The sequence below is a fragment of the Eptesicus fuscus genome, chromosome 5 (genome assembly GCF_027574615.1).
Source record: "Eptesicus fuscus isolate TK198812 chromosome 5, DD_ASM_mEF_20220401, whole genome shotgun sequence".
Lineage (NCBI taxonomy): Eukaryota > Metazoa > Chordata > Mammalia > Chiroptera > Vespertilionidae > Eptesicus > Eptesicus fuscus.
This window is the reverse complement of record NC_072477.1, coordinates 56,922,236-56,948,939: the sequence shown is the minus strand read 5'-3', so window position 1 is coordinate 56,948,939 and position 26,704 is coordinate 56,922,236. Positions and strand designations below refer to the sequence as shown.

Here is a 26,704-nt window from a genome sequence, read left to right as displayed (position 1 = left end):
TTCATTATAGGTTTCAACCCTATATGTTCTAGCAGTGGCCATAAAAATATGGAAGGAACTTCTGCAATTAACTGAGTAAGAAGCTGAACCTGGGATCTCAGATAGTATTCTTTATTATCCTGAGAGTCTAGCAATAAATCCATGTCAAATCATCTTTCTAGCAGTGTTAATATCATGAAATTCCTATTGTGATATTTTTGGTGAAATTTGAACATTGTTAGTAGAAGTTTGATAATATCTTTCAGGAAATAAAATTATATTTTTCCCCTCCTCCCTCAAGAAAACTTGGATGAAACAATTGCTCTTCAGACAAAGAACAAGCTAGAAAAAAATGTTACTGACAACAAAAGCAAGCTTTTCTCAGGTATGATTTATTTAATAATTTTTCTAGCTTTTAGCACAACAACCCTTTTGAATTATAAATAATGAGCTTCAGTAAGCATTAATAAAGAATTATAGATTTTTTAAAGTTTTAAAATCTGAAATCCAACCATAGGATTAAAGAGCTACAACCTTGGTTATTTTGTGGCCAGCCTCAGCACAGAAATCTGATCCCAAGAAGCACTGAAAATCAATGTACACCTTTACTTAAGATTCTTAGGAGGTGGTCAGGGCCCCAAACAACTGCCATAGTCTCGAATTCTTAGGTGCTATTCTGAGTAATAAGCTGTTCTTCAAATATACAACAAAGTAGAGATTGGGCAACTACAGACTTATTTGCATTTTGAATCAAGACTCAAATTTACGTTGGGACGTGACATATCCCACTTAATTGCCTACATTAATTAAAGTAAGCAAAGTAATCCATGGCTCTAATGACACAGTATGGCAGAAGAGAAAGAACATTAAACCAAAATTCAGAAAGCTGACAGGTTGGCCCAGCTCTTCTGCTAGCTCAGTGGGTGACCGTGGCATATCTCTCCCTTCTCTGGGCCTCAGTTTCCCCCTCTGTGAAATAGGAGGAGGGAGATGGAGTAGATAACCACTAAGATCTCTTTTAGCTAAAAAAAAAAAAAAAAAATGACCTAAACTCAAACTGTACTTTTTCAATAGTTTATTTCTACATTAGGAGTTAATTAATGGATAGGGAATAGGGTTATAACAACAGTGCACAATCTGATTACATACAGCACCATCAATGAAGAGTCATGAAGAAACAGACAGTACCAAGGAAGAAGCAGCTAAGATGGAAAAGGAATATGGAACCTTGAAGGATTCCACAAAAGATGATAACTCCAGAGGAAAAACAGATGAGCCAAAAGGTATGGAATTGACAGCTCTAAGTTGGCAATGAAATTGGGGAAGCAAAAATGTTCAACACACCTGGAAGGGTGATCCATCAGTCAAGTCCCACCAAATAAGAATAATTATTGAGCACTCATTTCTTCTAACGTTCTTGAGTGTCCTGGGATTGCAAATTGGTTTTATCTTTTTGATGGTCTTTTTTTAAAATTTAAATTCTTTTTAGTTTAAAGTATTACATAAGTCTCCTTTTCCCCTCATTGTCCTCTCCCCGCCCACTCCCACCCCTCAGCACATGACCTCATCCCCCTACTGTCTGTGTCCATTGGTTATGCTCATATGCGTGCATACAAGTCCTTTGGTTGATCTCTTACACCCCGCCATTCCCCTGCCTTCCCTCTTAGGTTGGATGGTCTATTTGATGCTTCTATGTCTCTGGCTTTATTTTTGTTCATCAGTTTATGAGTGAGATCATGTGATATTTACCAGTATCTTTCTCTAACTGGCTTATTTTGTTTAGCATAATGCTCTCCAGTTCCATCCATGCTGTTGCAAATGGTAAGAGTTCCTTCTTTTTTACAGCAGTATAATATTCCATTGTGTAGATGTACCTCTGTTTTTTAATCCACTCATCTGCTAATGGGCACTTAGGCTGTTTCCACATCTTAGCTATTGTAAATTGTACTGCTATGAACATAGGGATGCATATATCCTTTCTGATTGGTGTTTCTGATTTCTCAGGATATAGTCCTAGAAGTGGGATTACTGGGTCAAATGGGAGTTCCATTTTTAACTTTTTGAGGAAACTCTATACCAGTGATGGTGAACCTATGACACGCGGGTCAGCACTGACACGCGTAGCCATTTCTGATGACACGTGGCCGAATGCCGAGGATGAAACATTTGCTGCTCCTGAGGATGAAACATTTGTGACTAGAGTCTTGGAGTTAGTTTTTTTCTCAAAGTGACACACTACCCGAGTTATGCTCAGTTTTTTGGGGAAGTTTGACACACCAAGCTCAAAAGGTTGCCCATCACTGCTCTATACTGTTCTCCACAGTGGCTGCACCAGTCTGCATTCCCACCAGCAGTGCAGGAGGGTTCCATTTTCTCCATATCCTTGCCAGCACTTGTTGTTTGTTGATTTGTTGATGATAGCCATTCTGACAGGTATGAGATGGTATCTCATTGTTGTTTTGATTTACATCTTTCGGATGATTAGTGACTTTGAGCATGTTTTCATATGTCTCTGGGCCTTCTGTATGTCCTCTTTCGAAAAGTGTCTATTTAGGTCCTTTGACCATTTTTTTATTGGATCGTTTATCTTCCTTTTGTTAAGTTGTATGAGTTCTCTATAAATTTTGGAGATTAAACCCTTATCTGAAATAGCATTGGCAAATATGTTCTCCCATGCAGTGGGCTTTCTTGTTGTTTTGTTGATGGTTTCTTTTGCTGTGCAGAAGCTTTTTATTTTTATGTAGTGCCATTTGTTTATTTTCTCCTTAGTTTCCATTGCCCTAGTAGCTGAATCAGTAAAGATATTGCTACAACATATGTCTTATATTTTGCTGCCTATGGATTCTTCTAAGATTTTTATGGTTTCCCATCTTACGTTTCAGTCCTTTATCCATTTTGAGTTTATTTTTGTGTATTGTGTAAACTGGTGGTCTAGTTTCAGTTTTTTGCATGTATCTGTCCAATTTTCTTAACACCATTTATTGAAGAGACTGTCTTGACTCCATTGTATGCTCTTGCCTCCTTTGTCAAATATTAATTGAGCATAATGGGTTGGGTCGATTTCTGGGTTCTCTATTCTGTTCCATTGGTCTATATGTCTCTTCTTGTGCCAGTACCAGGCAGTTTTGAGAACAGTGGCTTTATAATATAGCTTGATATCTGGTATTGTGATCCCTCCGACTTCGTTCTTTCTCAGGATTGCTAAGGCTATTCAGGGTCTTTTTTTATTCCATATAAATTTTTGGAAAGTTTGTTCTAGGTCTGTGAAATATGCTGTTGGTATCTTACTTGGGATTGCATTGAATCTACAGATTGCTTAGGGTAGTATGGACATTTTAATGATGTTGAGTCTACCAATCCATGAACATTTGTTTATGTCTTCCTCTATCTTCTTTTTCAACATCCTATAGTTTCCCAAATACAGGTCTTTTACCTCCTTAGTCAAGTTTATTCCTAGGTATCTTATTTTTTTGTTGTTGCAATGGTAAATGGGATTGGTTGGGTTTTTTTTAGTTTCTCTTTCTGTGAGTTCATTATCCTATTTAATAAAAGCCTAATATGTAAATTGTCCCCTCGGGTGGTCGTTTGACCACTCGCTATGTCATGCACTGACCACCAGGGAGTGACATGGCGCTGGCAGCAGGCGGCAGTGAAGGCACGGCCAGCCCTGATGAGCAGGACCACGGTGGGATGATGGAGCAGGTGAGGGGGTGGCGCCAGGCCAAGGCAAGTGCGAATGGGGGCCTGATCGCCCCGCCAATCACCCCACAGACAGCGACCAGCAGTGGTGGGCTGGGCCGCCACCTGGCTCCCAGGTGCTGAGGGAGCTGGGTGGGGGCGCCCAGTCCCGATCAATTGCCTGGCAGGCAGGATGGTGGAACAGGTGAGGGGGTGGCGCCAGGCCAAGGCGGGGTGCCAGGCGGGGCTTTGGGGCTGCAAGGCTGGGGGGGCGAGCTGAGGCCCAATCTCCGCAGGCCACCCCAAGGACCCCACCCATGCATGAATTTGTGCACTGGGCCTCTAGTTGGTATATAAAAAAGCCATAGATTTCTGGGTGTTAATTTTGTATCTTGCTACATTGACAAATTCATTTACTAAGTCTAGTAGTTTTTTGATGGAGTCTTTAGGGTTTTCTATGTACAATATTATGTCATCTGCAAATAATGACAGTTTTACTTCTTTTCCAATTTGGATGCCTTTTATTTCTTCTTCTTGTCTGATCACTATGGCTAGCACTTCCAGTACTATGTCGAACAGGAGTGGTGAAAGTGGGCATCCCTGTCTTGTTCCTGTTCTTAGGTGAAATGGTTTTCATTTTTGCCCATTGAGTATGATGTTGGCTGTAGGTTTGTCATATATGGTCTTTATCATATTGAGATATGCTCCCTCTATTCCACTTTGCTGAGAGGTTTTTATCAAAAATGGGTGTTGGATTTTGTCAAATGCTTTTCCTGCATCTGTTCATATGATCATGTGATTTTTGTCTTTCAATTTGTTTATGTGATGTATCACGTTTATTGATTTGCAGATATTGTACCAGCCTTGCATCCCTGGAATAAGTCCCACTTGATCATGGTGTATGATCTTTTTAATATATTGCTGGATATGATTTGCTAATATTTTGTTGAGGATTTTAGCATCTATGTTCATCAGGGATATTGGCCTGTAATTCTCTTTCTTTGTAGTGTCTTTATCTGGTTTTGGAATTAGGATAATTCTGGCCTCATAAAAAGAGTTTGGAAGTGATCCTTCCTCTTGGATTTTTTGAAATAGTTTGAGAAGTATACCTAGGTGTTAGTTCTTCTTTGAATGTTTGGAAAAACTCCCCTGTGAAGCCATCCAGACCTGGGCTTTTGTTTGCTGGGAGGTTTTTTTTTTTTTTTAATACTGCTTACTGCTTCTATTTCATCAGTTGTTATTGACCTATTCAGGTTTTCTGAATCCTCTTCATTCAGTTTTGGGAGATTATATTTTTCTAGGAATTTGTCTATTTCATCCACATTGTCCAGCTTGTTGGCATATAGTTGTTCATAGTATTTTCTTACAGTCCTTTGTATTTCTGTGGTGTCAGTGGTTACTTCTCCTCTTTCATTTCTGATTTTATTTATTTGGGTCCTCTCTCTTTGTTTCTTGATGAGTATGGCTAATGGTTTATCAATTTTGTTTATCCTTTCAGAGAACCAGCTCTTGGTTTCATTGATTTTTGGGGGGGATTTTTTAGTCTCTATGTTATTTATTTCTGCTCTAATCTTTATTTCTTTCCTTCTATTTACTCTGGGCTTTTCTTGTTGTTCTCTTTCTAGTTCTTTAAGTTGTAGGGTTAAATAATTTATTGCTGATTTTTCTTGTTTTTTTGAGGTATGCCTGTGTGCTATGAACTTCCCTCTGAGGACTGCTTTTGCTGTGTCCTAGAGATTTTGAGTTGTTGAGTGTTCATTTTCATTTGTTTCCAGGATTTTTTATTTTTTTTTCTTGATCTTGTTGGTAACCCATTCATTGTTTAATAACATGCTATTTAGCCTCCATGTGTTTGAATGGTTTTGTGTGTTTTTACTGTAGTTGATTTCTAATTTCATTCCACTGTGATCTGAGAGGATGCTTGATATGATTTCAATCTTCTTGAACTTGTAAGACTTGTCATTTTTTTATGGTTTTTAGTGTCCAATGGACTTTTGTGCTTGGGGAGGAATACTTGTGACCATTTGTGTATTGTTTAATGTCCAATTTATAATCTTGGGAATTTATTAAGCAATATTTCTTTAAATGTAATTATTGAGACTCTTCTCATAGTCACATACTACTTATTCAACAAAGGCAACAAAATGTATGGACTTAACAAAGCAAATTTTCTTAACTGTTTATAGTGATTGCAACGTGACAAATACTCTTAAAGACTTGATTAAAAATCATAAATCAAATATATCAAATTTTTAAAAATAAGCTAAATACCTTAAAAAGCAAAAAAACACATTAAACTAGTTCAAGAATTACACAACTTATGTTTTTATCTTTATTCTTACACATTCTTGAAGTCTGGGTTTTACTCTGCCTTAGTAAGTCTATGTGATATAAAATTTATATCTTCCTAGAATTTTAGAAACTTTACCATATCCTGAAAGAAAAAGATCCTATGAGGCTGCAAGTTCTAAGTTATTACTCTTTGATTTCAGTCAGGATATAGGATCTGGTTGCATAGTCAGGGGTTCAAGCCCCATTTATTACAAAGTGTGCTAGTTAGAGCATGGAAAATTCACAACCCTGTCTCTCAGACAGATATTCTTTTTCTGAACTTCAATGCTGTTTACCAGAAATTGTGAACAGATGGCATAAGCCTATTTTTCTGTCACTATGATATGTTGACCTCTTTGGTATAATTGGGACTTTACTTATGTTTTATCAGTGTCTCATTAGTATCATCAGAGGTTATTTCCCCTGAGAGCTGAGGGAGTGGGTCACCTTGCTCTCTAGGGGAGTGGGCATGACATTCAGCTAATTTATCATCTGAAAACACACCATTGGGTTCTCTTTTCATTGTTTATTATATATAATCATTAATGGCAATGAACTGATGGATTTTGCTTATTCCTTGCTATAGTATGATATGAGGTCACAGAGTCTATTGTGTTCACAGTATACCTTTTAATTTTGCAGCAATTGTTTGGCCCACTGACAGTTCCCAATCTCTCCTCTTATCCTATACTAGAGACCTGGTGCACAAATTTGTGCACGGGTGGGGTCCCTCTGGGTGGCCTGCAGGGATCAGGCTGAAACCCGCAGTTCAACACCACCTGCAGCTCCTACCTGCTGCTTCTGCTCATCCCGGCCCCACTGTGCCTGCCACAGACTCGTGCCCAATCAGTCCCGATTGGGAGAGGCTCATGCTGCCACAGCAGTGCTCACCAGCTATTAGCCCTGTGTCTGGTGCCCTCCCAAGGGAAGTGGCCTGCAGGATCAGGCTGAAACCAGCTCTCCAACATCCCCCGAGGGGTCCCGGATTGCAAGAGGGCGCAGGCCAGGCTGAGGGACCCCACAGGTGCACGATCGGGCCAGGGAGGAACCGCAGGAGGGCTCCAGGGCATGTCCGGCCCATCTCGCTCAGTCCCAATTGGCTGGATCCCAGTAGCAAGCTAACCTACCAGTCGTAGCATCTGTCCCTGGTGGTCAGTGCATGTCATAGCAAGCAGTTGAGCAGCCTTAGCATATCATTAGCATATTATGCTTTGATTGGTTGTTCAGTTGTTCTGCCGTTCGGTCTGTTTGCATATTACCCCTTTATTATATAGGATAATAAAAGGCTAATATGTAAATTGTCCCCTCCACTGGGAGTTCGACCAGGGGGCAGGGGGCAGGGCCGGCCGGCCAACTGCCCGCAGCCCCTCCCCCTGGCTGGCCCTGCCCCCAATCACCCCACACACACACCCCCAATAAGGGGCGGGGCCAGCTGGCCAACCTCCCACATCCTCTGCCCCCCGGCCAGCCTGGCCCAGTCGGCCCCCACCAGTGCACAAATTCATACACCGGGCCTCTAGTATAGATAGAAACAAGTGCACATTCATACTTGATAGATCCATGCTTAACAAGTGTCTATGTATTAAGTAGAAAAGAAACAAATGAGCTATGTAGTTAATACCTTGTAGCTTAATAAAAACCATAAAATTACTATTTCTCTTATATATTACTACTACCTCTGACACTTTATAGTAACTTTTTATGTATTGTTCTAGATGATGATGATGATGATGATGACTTTATGGTTTCATGGTTATAACTTGGACAATAGGAGCCTCCCCGCAACTTTGTCTTTTGTCTTTCTAGCACTGACCAGTGGTTTTTAAAAGCATCTTTGCTCTGTGCAGCAATAGGATATTCTAGACCCACTCTGAATTTTCCTGTCCCAAGACTTCAAATCAATTCTTCTTCAAAGAGTTCTGGTTCTTTTTTAAAATATATATATTGGGGATCAAGCCCACAACCCGTGCATGTGCCCTGACCAAGAATTGAACTGTGACCTCCTAGTTCATAGGTCGACACTCAACCACTGAGTCACACCGGCTGGGCTCGGGTTCTTTATAGAGACCTGAACTGCGTTATGTTGGTTCAAATGAGTGGTGGTGTTGGCCAAAGGTACTGCTTTTTCAGTTATTTTGGGACTTTTTTGAGACAGGGCTGAAAAAGAAATTTTTTCTTAATATATCAAGTTCATGTTGATTTTTCCTATCTTATGAAGTTTTATATCCTTGCACCCTCCCTTTCTCTGGTATGGATTTCAGTGACATTCACAATTTTCTCCTATGTTGACATAGCTGACATATTAAGTCTAATTGTTTGTTAGTGCCCTGTGTTAAGAAAGGTTATGATGCTGCATCTGGGCTCAGGAGGAAAGAATATTGGAATTATTAATTAATAATCATTAATTGTGGGCAGTGGACAGGGGAATTGGTGAGGGACATACCATATTTGCTGACTCTGTAGACCAATCATGCTGTCTTGATACTTCTACTCAACCCTAGACCCACTTTGGATCAGTGATAAACTTTTATTTAATTTTTAATATATTTTATTGATTTTTTACAGAGAGGAAGGAAGAGGGATAGAGAGTTAGAAACATCGATGAGAGAGAAAAATCAATCAGCTGTACGTGCCCCTTGACCGGAATCGAACCTGGGACCCTTCAGTCCACAGGCCGACGCTCTATCCACTGAGCCAAACCGGTTTTGGCATAAACTTTTATTTATTTTTATTTTTATTTTTATTTTTGGAAATTGTGGTAAATATATATATATATATATGTATATATATATATATATATATATATAATAAAATTTACCATCTTAACCTTTTTATTGAAGTAATTCTTTTTTTAATCCTCACTGAGGATGAGGATGTGCTTGTATTGACTTTAGAGAGAGGGGAAGGGGGTGAGAGCGAAACATCAATTGGTTGCCTCTCATATGTGCCCCAACTGGGGGATGGAACCCACAACCTAGGTATGTGCCCTGACTGGGAGTCAAACCCATGACCTTTTGGTGTACAGGACATTGCTCCAACCAACTGAACCACCCGCCAGGGCACCATCTTAACCATTTTTAAATGTACAGTTCAGTGGCATAAAGTATATTCATATTATTGTGCTGCCATCACCATCCATTTTCAGAACTCTTTTCAGGCAAAACTGAAACTCTACTCATGTCCCCCTTCCTCCCCAGCCCCTGGCAACCATTCTACTTTCTGTCTCTGGATTTGACTAATTTAAGTACCTCATATAAGTAGAATCATACAGTATTTGTTCTTTTGTGATTGGCTTACTTTAGTGAGCATAATGTCCTGAAGGTTCATCTATCTTATCATCCCTATTACTCTGGGATAAGAAAAAGTGATTCCAGCACTGTTTAGAAAATACCAGACTGAGCTGTAAGCCAAAGGCAAACATTTCTTGAAAAAAAAAAAAAAGTAATTAAGCCCCCAAAGGACATATTACAATATATACCTTTGTATTCACAGTTGCTTTATTTGCACTTTTTTCAAAAGCTGTTTTGCTTCTCTGTTATTAAACCCACTGAGGAAACACTTGATAAAAGCATCCATATGGGTGGAGGTAGGGTTGACTGGGTTTTCTGAGACATTTATTCAGCAACAAATAAACATTAATTCCGATGGCCTGTCTGGCATTGTGTTCAGGAAGTAGTTACAGAAGGAATAACAGGGATGGGGAACATCCAGCCCTCGGGCCATATAAGGCCCAAGAGAGAAATCATTTGGTCCGGCCCTGTCAAGGCTTTAGGGGTGAGTTAATTAAATGTTTGACCAAATATAGCAGGTTAATTTTAAGTTGATAATTTTGTATGGCCTCAGAATGATGTTATAAATATCCAAATAGCCCTTGGCAGAAAAATGGTTCCCCACCCTGGAATATAAGAACCTATGTTTGACTCTGAGGACTCAAACAAGCTTTGAAATGACCTGAGAGTAGTTCTTAACCCATGTGTGGGCAAGTGTAACACAAGCCACATCCTTATTGATGAATCAGGAGTGTGTAGAACAGGCTCCCTTCAGAGAGAAAGTTGGAGGACATTACGGAGCAGAGCAAGGGATGAGGTAATGGCCCAGATAAAACCATTTTAGGAATTAATTATAAGCCAGACACATTGGCAGGAATGCCTATAGGGAGTCTGTTTTTAGTCGTGCAATGTGAGATGAGACAGCAAATATTTATTAACTATATCAAGCATATGTTGGGTCATTGGGAAATAGGAATAATAATAATAATATAATAATAATAATAATAATAATAGTTACCCTACATTTGTATCACTCTTCAACTTACTGAGCATGTTTACATGAATCTTATTTCAGGCAGACAATGTAAAATAATTCAATGATGAAATATGACACATTAACTTTTGAATATTGTTTAGTTAAATTATTTAAACTCTTGCTTTCTACAGGACTCACATTAAGAATACTATTTTAAAATATTGATTTCTAATTAGTGCAGGTATTTGAATGATTCAATAATTATTCCTAAATTTAAGGATGTGACAATGAAATAGAATTTATTCTAATTTTTCCATACCTATAAAGTTGCTTAATGTTTCAAGTAAATCACTCTCTGGAGACCAAAAAAAAAAGTATTTTGAAACTTTATTCCATGATCTAAGTATACTCTCTTTTGCCAGTTTGATGTTTACTCATTCACTTCTGCTTTATGAGTCACTGAATTTTTTTTAAACCATCCAGAGGATGAGATAAACATTATAATACCTAGAAATTCATTCCAGTGCTATTATTTATCAAGTTTATTGCCAGATAATGAAATTGAGTTTAAAAAGTGATCTCTAATATACCTTTCACTTAAATATCCTATCATTTCCATATCTTTACAGAAGACAGAAAGAGAAGGTAACCTACTTAATTAATAAATTGATAAATTAACTAACTCATGTGGATGTTTTTATTTTTAAAGCAACATAAGAGGAGAAAAGTCATGCCTTTATTCAAGCCCCAAGGCATTCTTCTTGAAATGTCCAGAAAATAGCGAGTCCTGTCTTCTCCCCTGTGAGTCAGCAAGAGCGCTCAGAGCTAAGCACAAGCACAGAGACCTACCACCAACACAGGTTTTTCAAGGATAGAACAGGAGAATTTCTTCCCATATTTAGAAATCGTGAATCATCTTTTTAGGATTTACCCCTTAATTTACAAATAAGTAAGCCAAGGCCCAGAAGATGAAGTGACTCGCCCACGATCTCATAGCCAAAGACTGGCAGAGCTGGGCCTTGAACTCACGGCCCCTGACCCCATTCAGTGCTCATCCCAGTATTCCATGCTGCATATGTGGGGCATATGAAATGCCATCATTGGGCAGAAATCCTTGAATTGAATGGCTTTGGGGCCCATGTTGACATCCATAATACCAGTACTAGTTGCTTTGCTTAATGCAGTTCAAAACTGTAATCATATCATCTTTCCTATAAGAATTTTAAGCATCATCTATTAAACTTAATTTTCATATACACTCTTTTAAAAGATCTAGTATCTTTAGTATATCCAGTCTTCAATAGGTTAACTCTATTGATTTCTACAATTTTCTGAGGGGGTGCAGATCAGGATAGCATAGCAGGGTTGGGACAAATTCATGTATAAAAAAGGATATTTCTTTTGCAGTGCTGAAAACCAGAACAGCCAGAAAAGCGGGGTTGCCTCTTGACTCTGGCCCTCTTCCCATCTGCTCCAGCATATGTTTTCAGGCTTGTGCCATATTACCTCAGCCATGAGCTATTTTTTTCCACAGGAAGCTGAAATCAATTTGAAAAAAAAAAAAAAAAAACAGTCCAACTTTCCAAAGTGGACTCTCATGGGCTTTCAGTGCACACTGTGTAAATAAAAGATTTGCTTACGGCTCCCGGAAGAGAATATGTAAATAGGAACCAGCTGCTTCTCTCCACGAGCAGAGGAACAGCTGATTTCATTCCTGTCATTACTGTGCTCCTGTGAATGTGTGGAGGTCCAGTCCCGGTGGCCGTGGTTCCCAAACTTTACCCCACACTGGAATCACCTAAGGATTGTTAGTAAAAGGAAAAACAAAAAACATGATGCTTGGTCCCTACCCCCAGATGTTCTGACTTAATTGGGATAGGGAAGGAAGGACCCGCACATCGGGATTTTTGAAAGTTCACCAAAGTGATTTTAATGTGCAGCTAAGTCTGAGAACCACGCCTTATTGGTCTAAAAGGTGGATTTTACCAAACTCCACTCAGTTCATTCCAGTTCAAGACTAGGCTCTGATGCTTACTCAGCTGGGTCTCCACAGGCATGTCACCTAACTTCTCTGAGCCTTAGTTCCCTCATGAGTAAAATGGGAATAATAATGTTTATTTCCTAGAGCTCTGTGAAGATTAAAGGACATATGGATATAGTTTGTTTAGCACATTCGTAGGTATTTAAAAATGTTTCTGATATAACCATCATTTAAATTCAGAATTCATTAAATTTCAAGTCTTTCAAATAAAGTTTATTTTTTTGTAAAAAAGAAAAGACTATAAATACCATTTATATTTTTAAAATTGTATTTAGTTTTGATTCCGTGCTCACCAAGCAATTTTCTGACTATAATTTGGCTACTATATGAAGAGCTTTTATCCACTCACCATTCCACTAATATCTATTGAGAGTCAGGCTTTATTCTAGGCATGGGAGTACATCAGCAAACAAGAACTATTTCTAAGGGAGGAAGACAAACAATAAACTTAAATAAATTATATGATATTGTAGAAAGTGATGTGCTATGGATAAAAATAAAGCAGAAAAGGGAGGGTAATGGGGGGTTCTATTAACCCTTTGCACTCGCTTGCTTTTTTCTCGAGCTGCTACCGATGCTAACCGTGTCGAGTCACACTCGACATCCGAGTGCAAAAGGTTAAATTAGAGAAACCTCCTAATTATATTCTAATCCACAAGATAGTTGTTTTTTTAATGGATTGCAGTCTAGATTTCTTTAAGCTGCAATAAACTCGCTCTCTGTTAATGTCAATATAGTGAATTAAATTACTTTCCATGCATTTCATAAACTCAACATCATTTTTATATAGGTAACTAGAGGCCCGGTGCATGAAATTGATGCATGGGTGTGTGTGTGTATGTCCCTCAGCCCAGCCTGCACCCTCTCCAATCTGGGACCCCTCGAGGGATGTCCGACTGCCCTCTCACAACCCAGGACTGCCAGCCTGATCACTCCCTAACCACTCCCCTGCCAGCCTGATTGCCCCTAACTGCCCTCCCCTACAGGCCTGGTCACCCCCAACTGCCCTCCCTGCTGGCCTGGTCGCCCCCAACTGCCCTCCCCTGCAGGCCTGGTCACCCCCAACTGCCCTCCCCTGCTGGCCTGGTCACCCCCAACTGCCCTCCCCTGCTGGCCTGGTCACCCCCAACTACCCTCCACTGCAGGCCTGGTTGCCCCCAACTGCCCTCCTCTGCAGGCCTGGTCTCCCCCTCCTTCCCGCAACTGCCCTCCCCTGCAGGCTATCTTGTGTCCACATGGGGGCAGCCATCTTGTGTGTTGGAGTGATGGTCAATTTGCATATTACCTCTTTATTATTATATAGGATTGGTTCCTGAGCAAAAAGCAACCTAAAAAGATGTTGAATTCCTTATTTCAAATAGTCCATGTTCAAAATGCCTTTTCTAACTGAATTAATTTGAAATAGAGAACAGTGTTTTTTTGTTACCAAATCCAGTTGACCTTCTCAGCCAACCGGCACTAGACAGTGAAAGTCTCTATATTCATTGTGCTGTAATTGAATAATATCAGCAAGGGGACATGAGTCTTTCACATGCTCTAACGTTCATGAGAACAAGGCACTGAAATCAAGGCTCTCCCTACACAGGCAACTGAAGCTAATAGGGGCTAAAAATTGCAGATCTCTTCTCGTATCCACTTTTTGAACAAGAGTTTCTCTGTGTTTCTTTGGGGACCAGATAACATGGAGCCCCAGTGGTGAGGCAGGAGTGGGCTTACTAGACAAGGAAGAAAGAATCTCAGGAAGTCACCCTGGCTGGTTTGGCTCCGTGGATAGAGCGTCTGCCTGCGGACTGAAGGGTCCCAGGTTCGATTCCGGTCGAGGGCATGTACCTTGGTTGTGGGCACATCCCCAGTAGGGGGTGTGCAGGAGGCAGCTGATTGATGTTTCTCTCTCATCAATGTTTCTAATTCTCTATCCCTTTCCTTTCCTCTCTGTAAAAAACCAATAAAGTATATTTTTTTAAAAAAGAATCTCAGGAAGTCATTTAGGTAAATGCAATAGTGGAAATTGGAATATTGTTAAATCTTTTTCTTTCTTTTTGTTAACCACATTGTAGTTTTTTATTTTCCACAGCCTAGAACTCAGAGGTCAGATATATTTAGGTCCTTATAGGTGCCCCACAGGACATCTGCACTTTTCTTTTTTAATTCTTTAATATTTTTCAATTACAGTTGACATTCAATATTATTTTGTATTAGTTTCAGATGACATTAGACAACCATATACTTTACAAAGTGTTCCCCCTGATATTTTCCAGTACCCACCTGGCACCATAGTTAGTTATTAAAATAACCTGGCACCATAGATAGTTATTGAAATATTATTGACTATATTCCCCTACTGTACTTTATATCCCCATGCATAGTTTGTAACTCCCAATCTGTACTTCTCAATCCCTTCCCCTTTTTCACCCAGTCTCCCAAACCCCTCCCCTCTGTCAACCATTAGTCTGTTCTCTGTATTTATGAGTCTATTCTGTTTGGAACATTGTCACATTTTTTTAATTGAACTTATTGAGGTGACATTGGTTAATAAAATTTTATTAGGTTTCAAGTGTACAATTCTACAACACATCATCTGCATATTGTATTGTGTGTCCACCACTCCAAGTCAACTTTCCTTCCATCACCATTTACCCTCCTGTTTTACCTCCCCCATCTCTCTTTCCCTCTGGTAATTACCATACTGTTGTCAGTTATGACTTGTTTGGGTTTCTTTTGTTTTGTTTTTGCTTAATCCATTTACCTTTTTCACTCAGCCCCTCAACCTCCCTCTCTGTATCTCTGAGTCTATTTCTATTTTGTTGGTTAGTTTATTTTGTTCATTAGATTCCACATGTAAGTGTAAATCATATGGTACCTATCTCTCTCTGACTGGCTTATTTCCCTTAGCATAGTGCTCTCCAGGTCTATCCAAGCTGTTGCAAAAGATAATATTTCCTTCTTTTTTTACAGTGAGTAGTATTCCATTGTGTACATGTATCACCCTAGAGCCACACAATTTAGTCTGTCCCAGATTCTCCCCATTCCTAGGCAGTGGTGAGCCACCAGGAGTTGTGAAGGTGGGGCTTCCAGGAGGCCGGAGAATGGGATAGCTGATCTCCCATGAGGGGAAGGCACCAATCAGGTTCACAGGAAAGTTGGGGGGAATGACCCCTACCCTGAAGCCACATAACTCAGTCACTGACACCCGGAGTCTACCCTGAACTGACTCCTCAGCAGGGTGTGAGCTCTGCAGGGTGCAAAGACAGGGAATCCAGGGGTGGGGGTATCTGGGGTGTGGGACAGTGACTCAGCACATGTTCTTGGTGGCTGTCCCTTGAGCTCTCTCCCCAGAGTCACAAGCCCCAGTCTCTCCTCACACGACTCTAGTCTGCTCTGCCCTCCCTCTGCCAGAGCCTAGGGTGAGTGGCTGTGAACAAGACTTTGTGTGCTGGTTCCTTACGAGGGTGCCTGGGTTTCTCTTGTCTCTCCCTGCCAGATGGAATCCCTGCTGATTTTCATAGTCAGATGTTATGTGGGCACCTCTTCCTGGCATTGTTGCTCTGGGCAGTGAGCCCACCTTGGGGTTGAGACCCCACATTTCTCAGGGGGAACCTTTGCAGCTCAGATATCCCTCCAAGATCTCAGATACCGTCCTGTGCAAGTAGGACCAGCCACCAGTCCTTTTCAAGTCTCTGGCCTTTCTACCAGTCTCGATGTGGCCTCTTCTGTAAATCCTTAGTTATAAGACTTCTGTTTAACTAGTCTTCAGATGGCTATTCAGGTTGATTGCTCTATATTTTAGTTGTAATTCCAGTTTGGGCCTGGGAGGAGTAAGTATCCACCTACTCCGCCACCATCTTGGATCCTTAGAACATTGTCAAATCTTAAGGCAGTGTTATTGTTCATGGTCTGCAGTCAGATGTAGCCATGTTCAAACTTGGATCAATTACTTACTAGCCATGTGATCTTCGGCACATCACTTTTATCTGTCTATGACTTCGTTTCTTTGTCTGTAAAATGGGGATGAAATAGGAGTGCCTCAAAGGGTTGTTGTGAAGAATAAAAGAGATAATGCATTTTGGTGCACAATGCACAGTCCCTGGCACATAAAAAGCACTCAGTACAGGTAGTTCAAAAAGTCTGGGCAGTAGACTAGAGGTAATAGGGCTCAAAGGAGGCTCAGAGTAGGTGGTCACCACACTAAGCCTTGGCATTCCATTACTTTTGCAGAGGCCCTGCACTTTGAAAGCCTTTTTTCTTAGGCCATCCGGAACTCTCCAGACCCCCCTGTCTTTTAGTACAGACACTCTGAGCATTAGGGACCTCACTTGCTTAAGGGGATGATTGCTTTGAGACAAAACAAGGATACATCGGTGTTCATGTCTGAATACAGGTGTAATCTTTCAAAATTGTATAGGTAACAAAAACTTGGCAAGATCAGAACCCAAATTTCAGCTCTGTTATTTCCTGTGTGTCCTCAGCCAAGTCACTCAGCCTCTCTGTGCCTTAGTTTCCTCCTAAGTTGATGATAATACCGATTTGTAAGCAACAAGTCACTTAAATGCAATGCTGTTAAACAGCAGATGATGTGTGGTATTCTCCCACCACAGTTGAGGCCCATCAGAAAATGGTTTACATCCAGGGGAGTTTTACTAGAATAAATTATAAGGTTCACCATCCAAACATTGAAATGAGGTTTGGACTGCCCTCTTTATCTGAATGAGGTTTGGACTGCCCTCTTTATCTGAATGAGGTTTGGACTGCCCTCTTTATCTGAGTTTCTACATACTCCCTATCAGAACTGAGCTGAAGACTTGCGTAACAGCTTACACAAGCCACACATTTGGGCTTACTTAACATCAGTTAGTGATGGATTCTTTTAAATATCTGCCACTCTGACGCAGGTCTTGACCTGACAAGGCTCCTAGGTTTAGAAGAAGCATCTGTAACCATAAACAACTCAATCTAAGAATTATAGGGACCCACCTACCCAGCGAATTGAATCAAAACTCTCCCAGAACATCAAACTATAGTTATTCGTGTATGGGGAGAATGGCTTCTTGACACTTACCAGCTTGGTCCTGCCTCCTCGAATCTTATCTCCACCCCCTCTCCTGGACATCCCTCCCCCCAACACACACACACACACACACACACACACACACACACACACACAGGGATGCACACTACCTCATTAGGGATACCACCGCACAAGTGCTCGATAATGCCAATATTTTGTCTATGGTTTTACACATAATGTGGTCTTTAAAAAGAGATGCAATGGCATTGTGTGAGTGTTTGATATGCTTCTCTTGCCTTTTCAGGGAAAACAGAAGCCTATTTGGAAGCCATCAGAAAAAACATTGAATGGCTGAAGAAACACAACGCAAAAGGAAATAAAGAAGGTAAGGCTTTTAGGTTATAAACGGCAAACTTCACCCATTTGCCAGGGGCTGTTGTTAAATAAACATTCCCACAATCAAATTAGGCCCACGAGTCCTTTCAGAGCCCAGAGAGATTCTAGCACTGCTCAGAGGCAGAGGGAACCTCCATTTCTCTTATTTTTCAAACCAGCCTTTCAAACAAAGGCATTTTTCCCCCTTCATTTTATGATGAAAAAACAAAACAAAACAAAAGTCAAACAGCCCTAACCGGTTTGGGTCAGTGGATAGATCATCGGCCTGTGGACTCAAGGGTCCCAGGTTCGATTCCGGTCAAGGGCATGTACCTTGGTTGCGGGCACATCCCCAGTAGGGAGTGTGCAGGAGGCAGCTTATCGATGTTTCTCTCTCATCGATGTTTCTAACTCTTTATCCCTCTCCCTTCCTCTCTGTAAAAAATGAATAAAAATAAAAAAAAGTCAAACAAAATTAGAGAGAATAATATAATGAATCTCCACGTGTCCATCACCACTTGGCCAATCTTGTTTTGTCTACTCCCCCTCCTTTCTTGGATAATTTTAAACAGAGGCGTTTTCCAAGCACATGTTAGGTGCACTCGGCAGTCACGAAAGCAGCCACTCACTCACTTAAAACATGGCACTAACTGGGCTCTGTTCTGAGTGCCAGAAAAGTGAAGCACGGTAAATGCAGCACCCCCGCCCCCACATCGCTCACAGCATCAGTAAAGCACAGCTGGCCCTGTGGGTGCCATCACAGACACGCATGGTGGTGCAAAGGAGGGCGAGAAAGGGGCACAGAGGCAGAGATCACTGGGAAGAAGGGCCGTGAAAAAGGCTTCACTGGAGCCCTAGCCAGTTTGGCTCAGTGGATTGAACGTCAGCCTGTGGACTGAAGGGTCCTGGGTTCGATTCTGGTCAAGGGCACATGTCCAGGTTGTGGGCTCAATCCCCAGTAGGGGGTGTGCAGGAGGCAGCTGATCAATGATTCTCTCTCATCATTGATGTTTCTATTCTCTCTCTCCCTTTCCCTTACTTTCTGTAATCATAAAAATATTTTTTTTTAAAAAGAAAAAGGCTTCACTGGAAAGGTAAGTAAGGAGAAATGGAGACAGAGGGAACATTGGGTGCCAAGACATAAAGGGACAAAAGAGAGTGATGCATTCTGGGAACTGGAGCTATTCAGTTTTCCAGGAACACTGGGTATCTATGGGGGCAGACTAGCAGACAGGGCTGGGAACGTGGGCAGGTCAGGAACATGCTTGGCCACCTGGCAAAGGAGGCTTGTTGAGCCAGGGGGGCCTAAGTTAGGGCTTACTTAAGCCCTGAGAACTCAGTTAAGAACTGAGAAATCTATCTGGCATGTAGTGTGGTTACAGATTGAAAAAATAATATCCCAGAAAACTGGAGAGAGAGAGATAGGAGGCAAGGATCAAGAGCAGAAATGATGGGGCTTAAACCAGGGCAGGGCAGAGGGAATAAAGAAGGGAGAAACCTGAGAGCTATGTCAAGAGAGAGGAGTCCCGTATGATTCCCAGGTGTCTAGACAGAGCAGTTAAAAAGTGATGCTTTTAAAATGAGACGAGCGGTTCGTCTCAAACCTTATAATGCATTCAAAACACATGCAGAGCCTCTACATATGCTGATGCCCAGGGAGCACCAGTAAATAAAAACTTGAAGGGCAGGACCCAGGCATCAATATTTTTTAACATGCGCCTCCCCCCCCTCCCCGCCCCTTTTCCACCGTGCAGCCAAGCTGGAGAACTGCTGAGATAGAGCACAGCAGGAGGAAGACATGTTTTCAGCCCCTTGTTAGCCCGTGGTATCGTAAATTGAGCAAGATGGAAACAGTTATCAGGTCTTCACACATTTTCATTTTATTTGGCTCAACATAATGCCAATTTCCAGGCTGTCGGTTCCATTAAAATTCACATGAACTGTAATTCATCAAATCTGTCATTGATTTGGGAAATGCACCCTTGTGTAATGCACCACTAAGGAAGAAAAAGTGTAGCATGCTATCCGTGACTGCAAAGACTTGAAAATAAAAATGTTTCTCTTAGAATCAGTGTAATACCGGAGGGGCCAAAGTGCATTCCGAAACCAATGTAAATTACATGCCCCAACAATTTGGACTATTCGTGTGATTTCTTCCGCTGATGAACATATGAATCAAACTCCTGGTCATGCCCAGCAACATCCTGCAATTCAATCTGTCTCTTCAAGAAACAGCCAACCTAGTAAAGCATGGAACTCTGGTGCTTGCATAGGGAAGGCTCTGCCAGCAAACTCAGAACGACAGGGTGGAGTTTGACGTTCCCTTCTGCCTGCAGGAGGGGAGGTGACACGCAATACAGCCTCCTGCAGGCAGACGCAGGGAGCTTTTCCTCCACTGCTTCAGGTACGCTCAGCTAGACTTGGGTCGTCCCTCAGAGCCTGCGGGGATCTGGCCATGTAGGGGCTGCAGCTGTGTGAGAGGGAGTCTTGCTACGGTCCGACTTCCTTAACTTCTGCTCATGCCCTTTGTTTGGCAGGGGCCTGGGGGGCCTGAATCTCCTTCCCAAGTCCAGGAGAGAAAGGCCCATGTGATGTGACCGTGGGGATGATGGTAAAAGCGAATGCAGCCTTTGTTTTAAAAAAAGTTTGCTTTGTAAATCACAGCACTCTCTCTTTTGTGCATAACAACCTTACATCCTCTTTTAAGATGAGCAAGGTGGGCACTGACTGTGTACTCGCGCAGCCAGCTGCCGGCCCTTCCTCTGCACCAGACTGGCTTTCCCGGCACAGGGTGATAGCGACGTCATGAAGATACAGTTCTTCCACTTCAACACCGGCACAACGGTTTCCCGTTTGCCCATTCAGATCACCTGGACCTCTTCACATCTGTCCTTGGAAGCCTGCCTTTTGTCTCACTAAAGATGTTGATCCTGCAACCGAGTCTGAAGAGTATTAATGTGAACCAGTGAGTGGGCTAGGAATCAGCCAGTGAGGCGAGGTGCACACAAAATGTACGGTCAGCTTGGTTCTCTAGTCTGTGCCTGGGAGAAAAGGAAAGTCAAACAACAACAACAACAACAAAAAACCAAGCACATACTGAACGTTTGTTCTGCACCAATTAGATACTTCACCTTCACGATTAAAGACCGCAGAGTGGTCAAAGCCGTGACCACAGTCTGACCTGGTTCAGAACCTGACTCTTCCAGGGCAGGGGCAGGTGACTTACCTCCTCTGTCCTGTTTCTCCACCTCTGAAATGGAAATACTAATGCTGACCTCATGGAGTTTTGTGAAGAGCAGATCAGATGAAGCTGTAAAGAGTTCAATGCCCAGAGTTCTCTCTTTAACCCTCAAGGCTGTGCCCTAGTGGGGAGCAAAGGCCCTCCTTGGTGGAAACAAGCTCTCTCTAAGCCTCTGCTCGTCTCGATATGATAAACACCTGGTGCTTGTAGAGAGGTCTTTCAGGCTTAGTTTTTGGTTTGTTTGTTTTTGGTTTTTTGTTTTTTTGGGGGGGGGGGGGGGGGGGGGGATTTTTTTTCATTCAGGGTCTTAAAAGATGCCTAAAGGACCCAAGCTAACTAAAGGGGCTGTGAGTTTTGTACCTCATTCTCTCCTTTCTCTTCTCTTTACAAATTGAAAGAAGGCAGGGCTCTGGTCCAGAGGCTGCCAGCTGCCAAGATGAATGGCACTGTCCTCAAGGAACTCAGCCTCAAGCAACTCACAATCTGGAGGGTCTCCCAAGTACTGTATGGCATGGAAGACCGCCATGCCCAGCCACGAGGGATGTGTGTCATAAATGTTGGCGCCTCCATAGGAGGTATTGCATTTAACCGTTAACAGTGGTGTTTCTGAAGAATATTAATGCTCACTGTACAAAGTTAAGTGAGAGGAGCTAGTTATAAGTTTGTATATATACTGTGATCTCAATTCTGGGTTGAGATAGATATATTTGAAAAGCTAAAAGGAAATAAAATACCAACTGTGGTTAGCTATGATTGATAGAATTCAGGTTATTTCAATTTTATTTTCATGATTTTATCTTTTTTTAAACAAGCCTATAATATTTAAAGAATCAAGGGAAGACGTGGTTTTCTTTTTAAGCTTTCAGAAAGGTGCCACAGGTAGCCTCCTTGCTCGGGGATCTGTTTTTGGTGGGTGGCTTGATGGTGTATATAGGTTTTTGTTTGTTTAAGTGGCACAGAGAAACCATAAAGAGGTTATGGTTTGGCTTTTTGCTCCATGCATACAATTCAGTGTGAAAATCAAGGTAATTCTTAACTTGGAATAAAAATGGGTAAGTGGGTTGTCACCTCAACAGGGACTAAGCAGTGTAACAAGTTCAAAAAGTCAAAACACCTGGTTCTGATCGTAACTTTTACTACCTGTATGATCTTGAACTCAAGCTTGAGGATCTTCTTACCCCAAGTGTGAGTCCTAAACTAGCAGAATCAGCATATCCTGGCGGCTTGTTCAAAATGCAGAATCTGCTCCCGGACAGGAAGAGCTGAAGGTGATCACTTCATAAGTTACATGAAGGAGTTCGTCGTCACCACCGAATCAGCATTTCAAGAAACGTTAAAGAGACTTGCTTAAGAAGAAGAAAAAAGATAAAAATGTGAATAATAAAATGTCATAACTCCACACCTATCATTAATTACTTAAAATGTAAATGGATTAAATGCTTCAATCGAAAGACATAGGGTGGCTGAATGGAGAAGAAAACAAGACCCGTACATATGTTGCCTACAAGTGACTCTCTTCAGATTGAAAGACACAGAGACTGAAAGTAAAGGGATGGAAAAAGATATTTCATGCAAATAGAAATGAAAAAAAAAAAAAAAGGCTGGGGTAGCAATACTTATCTCAGATTATCTGACAAAATAGATTTTAAAACAAAGGCTATATTAAGAGACAAAGAAGGACATTTCATATACAATAGCCAAAAAATGAAAACCTAAGTGTCCAGCAATACACAATTGGATAAAGAAAATGTGGTACATATATACATATATACAATGAAATATTACTCGGCCTAAAAAAAGTAATGAAATCTTACCATTTGCACCAATATGGATGGACCTAGAGGTTATTATGTTAAGTGAAGTAGGTCAGACAGTGAAAGACAAATACCATATTATTTCACCAAAACCAAAAAAAAAAAAGAAAAGAACAATCAAAATAAATAAACTTGTAGATACACAGAACAAATGGATGGTTTCCAGATGGAAGGGTGTTAGGTGGCTGGATGAAAAAGGTGAGGGAATTAAAAGGTACGAATTGGCAGTTTCAAAATAGTCATGGGGATGTATGGCTTAGGGAATATAGTCAATAGCATTGTAATAACTAGGTATGGTGCCAAGTGAGTACTAGACTTATCAGGGTGATCACTTCATAGGTTATATTAATGCCTAACCACTATGCTGTACATCTGAAACTAATTCAATATTGAATGTCAACTGTAATTGAAAATTTTTTTAAATTAAATTTAAAAAAAAAAAAGCAGACTCTGGGGCCCCACCTTGGAGCTACTGAATGCAAATCTGCAACTTCCCAGGAGCCCCAGGTGATTGGTACAAACAGTCAAGGTGTGAAGCCCTGGTCTCCAAGCCTGTGTCCTCCATGGTCAGATGAGAGTGGTACTCCCAACCTGGACACCGAGTAGGTGTGATGCTGGAGAGCAGATGAGCTAATATACACACATACGCATGGTTTTAAACTGCAAAGCTCTGCACAAATGCCAAGACCTAAAATGCCTTCTGATGTGAAAACAAGGATGGTTGTGGTGGTGGTATATAAAACGCTTCTTGGTTAATGGTGATCACTGTAATGGGATTGCTCTTTCCTGATCTTTCTCATGATGCCCTCGTGATATTTTCCAGATTATGACCTTTCGAAGATGAAGGACTTCATCAACCAACAAACGGAAGCTTATGTGGAGAAAGGCATCCTTGATAAAGAAGAAGCCGATGCCATCAAGCGTATTTACAGCAGCCTGTAAAAATGGCAAAATGGTCCAGGAGTCTTTCCACTGTTTCGGAAGACATAATATAGCTTAAAACTCTCCTAATTCTGTGATTAAAGTTATTTTGACCCAAGGAGTGTTAGGAAGTGCTGGATTTATAGTAGATAACCTTTTAGAAGTGGTTAAGACATAGCTTTCTTGCCATAAAAACTATCTGAAAAGTAACGTAAGCTGAAATTTTGTACATAGAATCCTTAATTCCTTGTAGATTTACATTTTATAATCAGAGATGGGTTGCTTTGGAAAAGCCTGTAATGGACTGACCTTAGAACTGAACCTTTTTCCTACTGAGTCACACATATAAGCACCCCCTGAAGAAGTGGGGGTTCCGTTTTCAAGGCATGCTGGTTACCAAAGCACCTCATAGCATATCTGTTACAACATGTCCTTTTCACTACCAGTTCCCTTTTGGTTGAAATAAATTCACATTTCCTCAAAGTCTCCATAGCGTGAAGGAAGCTACCTGCTTTTTTTCTTTTCTTTTTTTTAATAGTTAACTTTCTCTTATTTTAAATATATTTTTATTGATTTGAAAGAGGGAGGAAGGAAAAGGGAGAGATAGAAACATCAACATTGATGGATCGATCAGCTGCCTCCTGCATGCCCTCTATTGGGGATCAAGCCCAAAACCCAGGCATGTGCCCTGACCAGGAATCGAACTGGCAACCTCCTGGTGTATGGGTCAACAATCAACTTCCGAGCTACACTAGCCAGGCTGCCTTTTTTATTTTCTTACAGCTCTTCCTGCTAGTTCTCTATCAGGCTGAATAGCACGAAAAGGAACCTGAAAAACGGGTATAGGATTTTCTGGATTTATTAACAATTTCCCCCCACTCTTAATATTTTCTATAAGTGAGTTTTAAGACATTGATTTTGTTTATTATGAGGGATAACTATAGCTCTAGCTGGCTTGGCTCAGTGGATAGAGCATTTGTCTGCGGACTGAAGGGTCCCGGGTTCGATTCTAGTCAAGGGCACATGCCAGGGTTGCGGGCTCAATCCTTAGTAGGGGGCGTGCAAGAGGCAGCCAATTAATGATTCTCTCTCATCATTGATGTTTCTATCTCTCCCATCCCCTTCCTCTCTGCAATCAATAAAAAAAAAAAAAATGTTTTTAAAAAGAGATAACTATGTACTCTCGAGGCAGAAAATGAGGTCATAAACACTACATAAAGTGAGCTAAAAATGTATGCCAGCTCTGAGTTTTCTAAACTGGATTTGATCCAAGCCATGATTTCTCAGCAGAGAGCAAGAGGGCCAGAAGACGGGGTAGAAACAGAGATAAAAATCATTCCCTTCCTTCCCTGTGAACCAAAGCTGGTTAGCTGAGGTTCCCTGGAGGAAAACGATTTCGAACTTCTGGTCCCTGCAAATCCTCTTCCTCAGCCACCACCACAACTCACCCAGGGTCCTCCTGAAATGTTAGTGGGAAATGTTCCCAAACCAAAGAATGCTTTGAAAATGGGTTATGTGGTATAAATTACATATTTTTTCTGTATTTTTTCAGTTGAAAATCATAAAAATCACATAATGCTTTGTGCACTAGCTGTCACTACTTTAAAAGGCCGTCTGATACTGGTCTTAAATGCCCCTAGTTGGCATCTACTTTTTGGTGAGGACTGGGAACTCACAGGGAAAATGGAAGAGGCTGTTTTCAGGGTAGGAGACCCCTGCTGCTCCTCCCATCCTCTCTAGAGTTGCAAAAATAAACAAAAACCAAAGACTGGCATGCCAAAAAACCTAAACTCTTTACTTAATCTATTGTAGAGAAGCCAATACTCATTGGTTAAGTGGTGAGAGGAAACTAAAAACACCTTTCCCAAACTACACTTGCCAAAGCATGATGAATCAGACTTGTCTTAATGACATCCTTGATAACGTGACTGACTCTACTTCACCCATGTCCTGTAGTCCAAATGGGCTGCTTCTACATCAGAGAGAAAAAACTTGCTGTAATGAAAGCATTTTACCTATTGCTTTTCTATAATTTATCTAACTATCTGCAGTATTTTTTAAAATAAGAAATTCGTGAGTTTATTGTAACTTTCTGAACCCACAGACATTTATTAGCTCCTATTGATACCCAAGACAAAAGGGAGCTCATCAGTCCTGTTTTATATGTAAGAAAACTGGTTTGCAAAACATAAACATGGGCACAAGATATGCTCAAACTCATATGGCCAAGATGTGGTAAAGCTGAACCTAGAACTCAGGTTTCTTATCTCAGTCCATTCTTCCACAGTGATTCCACGTGCAGGCAAGGACTAATCAACGCCAGTCCAGGCCAGTTTTACTGCAGCCATAATTAATTCAAAGTTTTTAATAACTTGGAAAAGGAGAGAGATGTTTTGGCTAGAAATAGCTAAGAGAGACCCTTAGACAGAAATTAAATATTCTGAAAAAAGTTTTTGAGATTGTGGTCTTAATTTCAATTTTCAGCTTATGTTATATCCTTTGGGTAATGTTTTTGGATTTATGTATTTTGGGTTACTCTCATATTTCAGGCAATTTTATGTTAAACAGCATAACTTTACATTTTTTAAGTTCCTGGGCCTACATAGAGGCCAGAGCTTTGTCTTATATCCACAGCTGTTTTCCTTCACTTATTTTTTTCTTTTAGTTTTCTCCTCTTCCAACTAATTCCACATCATTCAGATAATAGAATACAAGAAAACAGCAAAGCATGATCAAGAGATCACCCTCTACTATAGAAGAATAGAGGCCTGGTGCATGAAATTTGTGCACTGGGGGGTGGGGGGTTGTCCCTCAGCCCAGCCTTCACCCTCTCCAATCTGGGACCCCTTGGGGAATGTCTGACTGCCAGTTTAGGTCCGATCCCACAGGAATCGGGCCTAAACCGGCAATCAGACATCCCTCTCTCACAATCCAGGACTGCTGGCTTCTAACTGCTCACCTGCCTGCCTGCCTGATTGCCCCTAACCACTTCAGCATGCCAGCCTGATCACCCCCTAACTGCTCCCCTGCTGGCCTGATCGCCCCCAACTGCCCTCCCCTGCCAGCCTGGTCAC

General features: G+C 41.2%; 1 protein-coding gene across 2 annotated transcripts in view; it reads left to right on the top strand.

Annotated features, from left to right (window-relative positions):
• SCG3 (secretogranin III) overlaps positions 1-23,752 on the top strand; it is a 44,144-nt gene extending 20,392 nt beyond the window's left edge. For both annotated transcript variants that reach the window (XM_008143151.3, XM_054715533.1), the window contains 4 exons: positions 281-364; positions 1,131-1,262; positions 17,584-17,664; positions 23,533-23,752. In XM_008143151.3, the coding sequence (XP_008141373.2) occupies positions 281-364; positions 1,131-1,262; positions 17,584-17,664; positions 23,533-23,651 (416 nt within the window). In that variant the 3' untranslated portion in view covers positions 23,652-23,752. The remainder of the gene's footprint in view (positions 1-280; positions 365-1,130; positions 1,263-17,583; positions 17,665-23,532) is intronic.
• Positions 23,753-26,704: the final 2,952 nt, after the last annotated feature.